General features: G+C 47.8%; 1 protein-coding gene across 3 annotated transcripts in view; it reads left to right on the top strand.

Annotated features, from left to right (window-relative positions):
- The first annotated feature begins 271 nt into the window (after positions 1-271).
- RASAL2 (RAS protein activator like 2) overlaps positions 272-11,638 on the top strand; it is a 248,542-nt gene continuing 237,175 nt past the window's right edge. For 2 of the 3 annotated variants that reach the window (XM_075936874.2, XM_075936873.2), the window contains exon 1: positions 273-576. In XM_075936874.2, coding sequence (XP_075792989.1) covers positions 417-576 — 160 coding nt within the window. In that variant the 5' untranslated portion in view covers positions 273-416. Of the gene's footprint in view, positions 577-11,638 lie in introns of all 3 variants that reach the window. The other variant, XM_075936872.2, reaches the window with a different exon arrangement.

Here is an 11,638-nt window from a genome sequence, read left to right as displayed (position 1 = left end):
GCAGGCAGAGGGGGCTGAGCTGCAAGGCTGGGATCTGATGGGAGCTGCGCACAGTGCGGGGGGGGGGGCGCTTGCCCGAGTGCGCCGCGCGGGCGCTGAGCTGCTGCCTGCGCTCAAAACCCAGCTCCCTGCAGCGCCCTTGCGCGGGGCAGCGCGCGGGCTGGAGGGAGGTGGATGGCTCGGCGGGCGATTACTCCGGCCTGGCGGAGGCTTCGCTCCGGCCGCCGCTGGTCCATGCGGCCGGGCGCTCGGCTCTCCGCTGCTCCTGCCTATCTCCCTGGGATGCCGCCCGCCGCCGTCGGGGCTCGGGCGGCCGGAGCGCGAGCGCGAGCCGCGGCCGTTGGGGGCGCCGGGGCCATGGGGCCGGGCCGGGGCGCGCAGTGACCGGAGCGAGCGGGCGGCCCGCCCCCCGCGGCATGGAGACGCCCCCGGGCGCCGCCGGCGAGCCCGCGCCCTGGGGGCAGGAGCCCTTCGCGGGACGCGAGCCGGACCAGCTGGACGGGGCCGCCGCGGGCGTGATGGACCGGATCCTGCTGGAGGCGCTGTGCCAGCAGCAGGGCTGGGCCCGGGTCTACGGTGAGGGGCCGCCCCGCCGCCGGGCAACCCCCCCAGGACACCGCCCCCCCCAGGACACCGGGCAACCCCCCCAGGACACCGCTCCCCCCCAGGACACCGGGCAACCCCCCCCCCGGGCACCGCTCCCCCCCCCCCCCAGGACACCGCCCCCCCCAGGACACCGGGCAACCCCCCCGGGCACCGCCCCCCCCAGGACACCGCTCCCCCCCGGGCAACCCCCCCCCCCCACCGCCCCCCCCCAGGACCCCCCCCCGGGCACCGCTCCCCCCCCGGGCAACCCCCCCCCCCCGGGCACCGCCCCCCCCAGGACACCGGGGGGCACCCCCCCCCCACACCGCCCCCCCCCGGGCACCGCCCCCCCCAGGACACCGGGCAACCCCCCCCCGGGCCCCCCCCACACCGCAACCCCCCCCCCACCGCCCCCCCCAGGACACCGGGCAACCCCCCCCCCCCCCCCCCGGGCACCGCTCTCTCCCCCCGGGCACCCCCCCGCCCCCCCCCCAGGACACCGGGCAACCCCCCCCCCCCGGGCACCGGGCAACCCCCCCCCCCCCGGATACCGCTCCCCCCCGGGCAACCCCTCCCCCTCGCTCTCTACCCGGGGAACCCCCCCCCCACTCTTCCCCGAGCACTGGGCAACCCCCCCCCCCCCCCCGTCACCGCGCTCTCCCCGGGGGCACCCGGCAAGTCCCCGCTCTCTGTGGGCTCGCTGCTGTTGGCCTGGGGAGCTGCCTACCAGCCCCAGCACAAACCGTCGGGTCAATTTCATGCGCTCTGGGCGCAGGCGAGGGGAGGACGAAGAGGCTGGGAATCAGCCTCGCAAAGTGGCCGCGTGAGTGGCACTCGCTGCCCCTCTCGGATTTTGGAAGCGTGGAGTGAGGGGTTCTCCCCTCACAGGCTGGGCGGAGTGGTGTGGTGTGGCTCGTCTGTTTGTAGGGGCTCCTGACATCACGTTCACACAGGTGCTTTGGTTGCCTTTTACTGCCAAGCTGTAGCCTGTCATCAAACCAATATAGCGCTGCCTGAGACCTCGCTGGGAGCTTTCTCCATCAACTCTGTGCAAGTGACTAAGGAAAACAGTAACTTTTTAGAGTGTGTATGTAAAGCCAAACTCCTTAACACAGCCTCTGCTCTCTCCCTATCTACCCCCCCCCCCCTTTTGAAATAGCAGCTCTGTTTAGCTGCAAACCCTGTTGTCAGAAACAACCCTGCAGATTAGGTTTCAGAATGTGCTGCTGTTTACACTCCCCATTGTCAAGTGGCTTGCAAGGGATTCCAACAGAGTTGGCAGCAGGTTGCAAAATGATGAAAGGACAAAAATGTGTAGTGCCCACATTGATCCTTCTTTTTTGTTGATTGCAACGGTTTACTGTCCCTATGTAAAGGGTTCTTAGTAGCACCAATTCATTCTGGGGCGGGGGGAGGGAAAGCATAGGTTTTTAAAAACATCAGTTTTACAAATCTCTTGGCAGGAATACCCTAGTTAAAATACCCCGTGATTTTTCCAAACAAATGCTAAAATGTCAAGATGTACGTTGAAACCCTTTGTACTGAAATTGTGTAAGTCAAATACAGGATGTTCAATTTAAAGTACCCTAGACTCCCAACAAATACAAAGCTGTTATCATGGAACAATCTGCAGTTAAACTTATTGTGTTGTGAGTAGTCAAGTACAGGATACAAGTGTGCACAGTGCTTCATTTGCTCTCCTTGCCAGAAGGGTTTTTGATTACCACACAATTAATGAATTACTGAAGGCCTGGAAGATACTGATATGGTTGGTCCTGAGGCTCCCTAGTTACTACTGGCATCTGTATTATTTATAGTAAAGGTTGATGAGAATCTGGAAAAGGATATTAAAATCTTTAGCAGTTTGGCTGGTGTACAAGTGTTATTTCCTATTCTTTCTCAAACCCTCCCTGGTATGTAACCTCCTAAAATAAACCTGACTAGTATGCCCATCCTATTCCCAGGCTTTGATTTTGTTTTTAGCAGCAGTATGTGCGCTGAGTTAAAACATCATGAAACTTGTCTCATGACCAGTGTCTAAATAGTGGAATAGTGCTTTATTTGTCTTTCTGTAGTTCAGCCTTCCTTGCTATTTGCTCAAAGCAAACCTTCCCATAGTTACTCCTGTTACTTGCCTCTGCTCTAAGCAAAGATTACTCCAGGCAGGATCTGGCTTTCCTTCCAATGACCGCTCTTAATGGTTGCAATACTTGAATACACAATTGTTATATTACCTCTACCTAATCCAACTCCAAGGTTACGTCTATACTGGCCAGTCTTGCGCAAGAACATATGCAAATGAGGGACAGCGATGAATATCACGTGCCTCATTTGGATACTTACCGAGCCACCATTTTTGAGCAAGGGGCTTTTGCGCAAGAGTCATTCCATCTGAAAATAAGCGGCAGAACAGCTCTTGCGCAACAAGGGGTTTTTGCGCAAGAAGGAGAAGTGTAGACTGCTCCTTCTTGTACAAAAGTCCCTTACGAAAAAATGGCAGCTCATTAAGTATGCAAATGAGGCATGGCGATATTCATTGCCGCACCTCTTTTCATATGTGTTTGCGCAAGACTGGCCAGTGTAGACGTAGCCAAAGCGTTTCAAAGGACTTCACATGTTCTTTGGTTACATTGAACCTGTCTTGTCCTCATGGTTTCACTCCAGAGGATGCTACTTCTATTCCCCTGGATCCTGACCAGATGCCCCAAGTTGTTTCTAACCATCTAGACTAGGAACAAGTGGTCTTTGATGCCAGTGTCATTCTCTCTGTTAGTTAGTAGTATCGCTCCTGCAGCACAAAGATGTTATCTCTGTGATGCCTGAGCTCACCTACTGGCTGAGAAACAAATGGACTGCTTTTCATTTTAGTGGATACTAGGGATGTTAAAATGCCTTTAATTATGTAATCGTGTAACTGCTGAAAATTCCAGTGGTTACATGGTGGGGGCAGACAGCTCCCACTTACTGTCCAATCCTGCTGCCTCTGTATCAGAAGCATCAGTGGGAAGCGGCGCTGTGGGAGCTGGTATGCACTGGATTTTAAGCTGTCTCCCCACACGTAGGGGCTCCTGCCTCTTCCCCAGCACCAAGGCAGGGGAGGCTGTGTGTAACCGTGCACATTAACTATGAGTCCAGGTTCATTGGTTAAACCATGTAAACAATTACACTTTCACATCCCTTGTGGATCCACCGCAATTGGTCTTTGTTGGGTATCAATGGGGAAATTGGGCCACCATTCCTATGGAAGATGCATCATATCCAAAAGATCATTGTCCCTCACATTGAAACTGTTAGTAGACAGAGCTGGGAGATTAGATGATCGTTGTCTTATCTTTATCATGCTACTCAAAGTGGTACTTAGCAACAAAGCTACACCCATAAATCTTTCCCTCTTTCCTTTCAGTAGTATCAGCTTGTAACTGCAGAACATAGCAAACGGGGTTTTAGAAGGTCAGTATGAAGAGGTACAGAAAAGAGCAGTTTAGCACTGATCTGTATACTTGCTTAGAATTTTTCCTAAGGTCAAGTCGCAGAGCAAAATGGGAAGGTACTTATGGGGAGACTGTCTGGCACCAGGCTATCTGATTGTTACAGGATGCAACCTTGGGTATTAGTGGAAACAGTAATGCAATTTCAAAATTAGCCCTGGTATAAACCATTAGTTGTTGATAGTAACATTGTATGTCCTGTTTTGTGATGTCTGACACTTGCATGCAAGCAGAAATAGTCTGATTTGCCTGGGTACCAGTACAAGTAGCTCAAAGGCTATGGAAGTTATCTATGCTTGCAAACATGATTGTTCAATAAAAGTGAATTTTGTAACCCAAGAGCTGCAGGGTTTGTTTGTTTTTTTAATTGGTATCAGAACGAAGCAATTGCTTGTTCTTATCTTCAGATGAAGACATCTGGTGGTGGTAACCTGTCTTCTCCTTCCTACAGAATTTTGTTTAAACAGTAAATATTTCAGGTTGCTTATGATCACTTGTGGTTCTCTCATAGATTGATCTAAGTTTGTGGGCAGTAAGTCAAGTTAAAGCAGTGCCATGTGTGTACACAACTAAATATGGATTTCAAATCTACAAGTGACAAATGTGTAACATATTTTAGTTATTTATAGCATTAAAGACTTGCACAGTTGGTTGAAGAACTACAGTGGCATAGCTAAGAGAAAGAGGAACAGAAAGCCTAGCCTTACTGTCTGTATTGTCTAGTAAAGTATTACTATTTCACTGTGAATAAATGAGTGGGAAGCGTATCTAATGTAATAAGTACAGTTTTCTGTCATGGCAAGGAGAGGCGTTGATAAAATATGCTATTGGAATATTCAACATGAAAGGTAGTTATCTCAGACTTGATTCAAATAGTGGAAATAATTATTTAAAAGCAAACAAGTTCTGCACCCTCTTACTGAGATTTGATTATTTTTGTGCATCTCTGTTTTGTAACTTCATATTGCTCAGCTTGCATGTATCCAAGAGAACCAGTTCAATTGTGGAACCTGTAAAATTTCATCTGGATGCACAGAGAAGAGGATTCAGTCACAGTATATAATAATTTTTGGTCTCTGAGGTATGAAAGTTGTGTGACAACAGTGTGAATGCAATAGGGCTTCACAATGTTTGGGATGTGATTTCAGAGAGATGCTGAGAACTTATTTGTCCTCACTGTTATCTATCTAAATCATAATCTAACTATTTCTGTATTTCCTGGGTTAACTTCAATAGCTAATCTTTAGCTTATTTTTTTCTGCTTTTTGTGTGTGTGGAAAATTTGACTGTTTATGCTTAAATTAATGGCTGATGACCTCCTAAACCCATGAACATGTAATGCCCTTACTGAAGGACAGCGTCAATGCCAAAATCTGATTTCTCCAAGCCTGGTATCTGAATACAGCAAATATGCTATTTGTCAGTGTGATGGATTTAGTTGTGCATGAAACACAAGTCATGTGAATATTGTGGGATGCTGTTTCCAAGAACCAGTTCTGAGATGCAGCTAATGTTCCAGTATAATCTGTTTCAACATGTGCAGAAATTGATGCCTCACTTTAGAGTCATAGTACATGAGCAGTTAGAGTAAGAAGGAAGATTCTGTCTAGTCTGAACCAAGAGCCATAATATTTCCCATGTAGAGACAATTTTGTGTGTGATGAGAGATTCTGGAGCACTACAGATGTTTCAAATCAACCCCCTTCCAATTAAAAAATAAACACACAGGCTGAAATCGCTGCACCCTCAGTACCAGGGGTGGAATATAATTTTTGCAAGGAGGGGGCACTCCAAGTATTTTGTCAAATGATATGGGGAAGCATTTCTTTATTAATGGAGGGAGTATGGGATCTGATACAAAATTTGTGTTCAGGAGTGAGTTCTGGGCAGGGATTGGGATGCAGGAGGTAATGTGGGGTCTGGTAGGGAGTTTGGGTGCAGGGGGGGGGGGTTCTGACCTGGAGCAGGGGTTTGGGGTGCATACGGCAGTGTGAGGTACAGGTTCTGGCTCTGTCCAGGAGGCATTTACCATAGGCAGCTCCCAGGCAGCAGCACAGCAAGGCTGGTAGCTTGCCTGCATGCCATGGTGGCGCCCCGCCACTCAAAGCTGATGCAAAACTGGCCAATGGGAGCTGTGAGAATGGTCCTAGGTACGGGGGTAGCATAAGGAGACACCCGCCTGCAGGTACGCAGAAACCTGCTTGCAGGAGGGCAGACTGCCTGCCCCAGGACACTTTCCTCTGGCCCCATCCTGGAGCATCATGGAGGACCAAAGGAAAATGTTTGGCAGGCTCCATCTGGCCCCTGGGCTGTATTTTGCCTGCCACTGCTCAATATCAACAGTAAAAATGCACAATTATATTGAACAATATGGCTGGTGGACTGTCCATAGACTCTCTAAAAATGATGCAGCTGGAATTGAAGCGTTCGTGTGAAATGCCCTGTGTGATGGGGGAAGAATCAGATCTTGCCAGGTTTATCTTCTGTCTAATCAGGTTGAAAACTTTACAGTAACGATTGTCAAATTTGTTTTTAAGTTAGTTATTTTAAACTTAATTTTGAAGAGTGATAGTAATAAATATCATAGCATTTTGTGTATGTGCATAAATTGAATCTGCTAATTCTTGTATATTCATCTTCACGTGCTGACAACTTCCTTCTTATCTAGAAACGTCTTTTCTGTTTTTCAGCAATGGTGCAGCTCAGTTTTTGCTAGCAATAGTATAAACACTAGTGCAAAGCATTCCAGGACACTTTTCCTCCAATCGTGTCAGCGGTGTGGACACATCCTTCGTGTGTGGGAAGAAGAGATTGCTAGGGTGGGGAAAGGAGTAATCTCTATGTAGATTGAAGAGTTCCTCATTCTTCTGTGCAGATGGGTGACTAAAAATAAATGGATTTTTCAAAATGTGAAAAGAGCAACAACTCTAAAATCTATGGAAAAGTTCCTCTTCAGGTGCACTAATTTTACCTCAAAATGAATGAGCGAACTAGAATTCTGGTACCTGGTACAATTGAGTTGGAAGATAAGAGGCCTCTTTGGAACTGTCCTTTGTACAATGCCTAACATGATGGAGTCCAACCTGGTTATGAGTTCTTGGGGCTACCATGTTAGTTAAAACTAATTTAAGCGAGTCAAATGGCAAAGAAAGTAGGAATTAAATATATTAAAGGCAAAACTGGTCACGTTAGGTCCTTTGTAACCATTTAAAGACCAGACGTTAATTTAAGATAAGGTTGTAAATAAATAAGCTTTATACAAATTGTAAGTGGATAGCTGTACCAAGGAGGATTTATTGCAGCCCTTCTCACCACAGGAGGCCAGCTCTAACTTGCAGTCCTAAGCCCAATGTTAGATTGAGTCAATTTCCTGGCGTGTTCCCTGATTTGTTTGGCTATATCCACTTGACAGACAGTTTTGCCTACACTGGCTGGATGCAAGTGCCTTTGAGGGCGTGGGAGATGAAAGCCTCTTGTGCTATTGCAACATCCACAGTAGTTGGACTTTGCTGTATTGGGAGCTCTGTTCTTTTCCTGGTGTGTGTTAGAGTATGTCCAATAACCATTTAACTGATAAGCTGTTGCTTGTTGGTTACTGGTATCGGTTACACTCAGCCGGCTCCTGGGGAGGTGGCTTTGTTGCAGCAGGGCAGTGACGCCAGGTGGGCAAAGGCTGGCACGCCACTCCTGGGGAGGTGGCTTCCCTGAAGGCTCTGCAATATAAAGCTCAACTTTATACTGCAGAGCCCACAACGTGGGTAACTGTGTAACTCGGAGTGGGCAATCATTTTTGCCGGGGGGGCACTCCAAGATTTTGGAAAGTGGTCGAGGGCCACACTATTCCATGATATTAATGGAGGAGATGTGGAGTCTGGAATGGAGGTTGGGTGCAGAAGGGAGCTTGGGGTAAGGGACTGGGGTGCAGAAGGGAGACTGGAGTCTGGGAGGGAGTTGGGATGAAGCAGGCGGTTGTGAACTAGGGCAGGGGACTGGGAGTGCAGGGGTTTGGGATATGACTTATGGTAGGAGGGGATTGTGATCTGGGTCAAGAAATTGGGGTGCAAGATCTGGGAGAGGGTGTGGATGTAAGAGGGGGGCAGAGTTTGGGGGTGTGTGGGGGGGCAGAGAGTTGGGGCAGGAAAGGGCTGGGGTGCCAGAAGCAGGCTGTGGCCAAGAGACTTACTTGTCAGCTGCCAAACTTGCCTGCCTGCCTGCAGAACTTAAAATGTTTCCCTCCCAGCCAGCCAGCTTGCATGGCCATGTGCTTCATGAATAACTGAGCCCAGGAGAGGGGGGTGTGATTCTTCTTAGCTGCCTGTTATTCTAACAAACAGCTCCTATTGGCCGGTTTCTGGCAGAAACCGGCCAATGGGAATGTGCTAGAGGTGGGGCAGGGCGGCTCCTAAAACTCCCTCCTCCCATCCAGTTTTAAAATGGAAATGGAGCTCTGAAGCCCTGTTTTTGCATGGCATGAGGGGCTGCGGGGCAAGCTGAGGAGCCTGCCTGGGGCTCCCCACTGCCTCTGTGGTCCAGATCCGGTGGCTTGGTGGGCCGTGTTTGGCCTGTGGGCCATATTTTGCCCAGACCTGGTATAACTGCTGAGATTTTCAGTGGTTATACGGATACCCTATTACATGATTTTTAACATCCCTAGTATTGACGGTCTTGAATCAAGCTGGTGTGTCTCAGGACTGGATCTAGTCAGACTTTCTTGCTATTTATTTCTGCAGTAAAGCACTATGGGGGTAATTACCCTTATGTTTAAGAAGATGAACTGTAGAAAATGTTAGTCACATTAAAGTTAATCCATACATGGCAGGCGATTCAGAATTTAGCCTGAACTCAGTCTTGTTGTGTTTTTCCTAGGCATTAGATATGACATATTAAAATGACTCCTATTTTGGAGGCACCAACAATATCTAGGCATGTTGGGGTAGATTTAGGATGACTCTTTTTTAGAACTTCAGCTTCCTGACTCTCCTGTTGGAGCTAGACTATTTATCTTTGTCTGAACATTTTCATATGCTGCTGTTTCCTATTTTTAAACAATAGAAAAAATAGAGATAAGAGGAACATACTTGTGACCCATTGACTTACTCTGAGATCATAGGTTCCTTTCAACTGATATATTTATAGAACTAATAAAAAGGAGCTGCAATTTGTTTTATTGCGTAAAATATATATATACGGCTTCTCAGCCAAAACACTACTGGGGCAAATTTCCAATTTAAAAAAAGATAACACTCTTAAGAACTCTCCATTTTAAAAGGACATAGTAAACATGAACATCAAAATTCTCAAACTGTGGTTTGGGATATCAGGGGTCATGAAGGCTGACAGACTTACAGGGGAAGAAGCCCAATGCAGCTCAGACTTGGCTCCTAACCAGGGTAATGGGGCTCAGACAGATTTAAGGTTCAGTCCCCTCTCCTGGGAATGTTTACTAATTTTAGTTAGCAGAAGGGGGTTGTGAGCAATGAAGGTTCAGAACTCCTGGACTAAAGCATTATGTCAGTGGGGGAACCTCTGGGCTGTAGGCTAGATTTGACCTGCAGGCTTTGCCTGACAGGGGCAAGAAAGTGGCTCTGTGTCAGGAATGGCAGCACAGGGAAGCTCTGTCCCCTGCTTTGGCTTGCATGCTCCACTCCATCACTTCTATTGATTGGGAATCCCGGCCAATCAGAACAGTGGGGGGGGGGGGGGTGGTGCCAGGTAGGTGACCCCTGCCACTCAGAACCCTATAACTCTAGTCCTCTCCCGCAGCCCTCTCCCACCCAGATGCTGCACCGCCACCCCACTGCTGCACCCTACCACCTGCCCAGACCCTGCATCTTCCCCTTTCTGAGTCTGGAGGCTGCTGTCAGACATTTGTTTTGGATGGCGTGGACATTTTTTTCTTCCACTGCTCTTTATGCATCTGTGCATCATCATGTCATCTTGTTTTCATTGATCCTGTTTCTGTCTGCTCCCAGGCAGCTGCCTCCCACAAACTGAAGCCCTAATTTCTGGCCTCACCCCAGAGCTTAGGGAAGCCCCAAAAATTCTAATATCCCTAGGCCCCCAGAAGTGTCAATCTGGCCTCAAGGGGGAAACTGAACCTTGGTTCCTGCCATCCCGCCAGGGCTGGAGTATGAGGGGAGACTTTCTTAGGGTTGCCAAGTGTCCAGCTTTCACCCGGACTGTCTGCTATTCTGGTCCCCCATCTGGTATTTCCTGTTTCCCTCGGACGGAAGCCCAGTGGGGACAATTTTCCCTTGCTGTGTCAATTTTTGATCAACAACTTTGGTCTCCCCTCCCCCCCCCCCTTTTTTTGGCTCAACAGATTTTTTCCGTTTTTTTTGTTTGTTTGTGGGTTTTTTTTTTTTTTTTTTTTGCAGGGGAAAGGGGGGGATGTTTGGTATTTTTTGTTAAACCATCTGGCAACCTTTGCTGCCCCAAGTTGCATGAGTGAGGTGAGTTTCTTTTTTGGGGTGGAGGGGGCTTAGCAGCTGAGGGCCACATCCATGAGGTTTGTTTTTGCTTCTTAGTTGTGTGTGTCCCCACCCACCCCCCTAACTGATTTTCTGTGGATCAGTGGCCCCGGACACAAAAAAGGTTCCCCACCCCTGCATTATGTAAACAAGCCTATTGTCTGTGTCTTCTATCATTTGTAACTACAGTAAACACCTAAGATGACTAACTACAGGGAGTAAGAAGAAACTATTTTTCTTTATTTTTTACAGCATTTGTGCATATTGAGTTTTCTCTTTTCGCTGTGGCCTTTTAACATGGCGAAAATAAAATCTCTTAATTCATTTTTTAAAAGATCAGGACACTACTTATAGATATTCTTTTAGGATCTGGATTATTTTTCCATTAATTAGAAGATGCAAGTTTGTGTTGTCCTTCCAAGTTGAAGTAGTCATATAATCAATAATATCTAGTAAGCCTTGGGAAATGAAGAGGGAGCCTTTGTGCTCTTGCAAACTGGAGTTCACTAGTTTAGATTCTTTATCTTCTGAAGGAAACCTTTACAGCTGGGAATGCCAGTAAAAACTAGACACTATTCTGTAAGGGCTGACCTGCACTTAGCTATCATATTCATTCTGAAAACTTTGGGGAAAGAGCAGATGTGCAGTGTGTCTGATTTGCATGAGAATATTTGTGCACCTTGACTAGTTTTTTGTCTTGATTAAAACTTAAACACCTCTTTCTTCACTATAATATGCTATATGCTATGCTATAGTATGATGTGTGCATTAATGGTTTGATAGCAAGTACATAGTATGTTCTCCGTTTTAAGCTGAAAAGTAAAAATAGATCTGTGTCCAACACTACAGCATGGTGCTTTAGGACAAAAGATATAGTCCTTCCCCTGGTGGAGTTTATAGTCAATTGATGATACAAATGACAAGAGACAATGGTGCTGAAACTAGTGAGAGTATTTACACCAGTGCGTGTTAAACTTTTTAAGACTGAGGAACACCAAACAATTCTTTTTCTTTTTTGAAGGAGGAACACCAAGGATTTTTTGTTGAGCAAAAAAAAAAAAAAAAAAAGAGGGGGGCGTTAAGCAAAAAAAGTTG

Source organism: Pelodiscus sinensis, chromosome 9, assembly GCF_052426305.1.
Source record: "Pelodiscus sinensis isolate ZL-2025 chromosome 9, ASM5242630v1, whole genome shotgun sequence".
Taxonomy (NCBI): Eukaryota; Metazoa; Chordata; order Testudines; family Trionychidae; genus Pelodiscus; species Pelodiscus sinensis.
The sequence above is the reverse complement of the archived record's forward strand: the minus strand, read 5'-3'. Positions and strand labels throughout refer to the sequence as shown.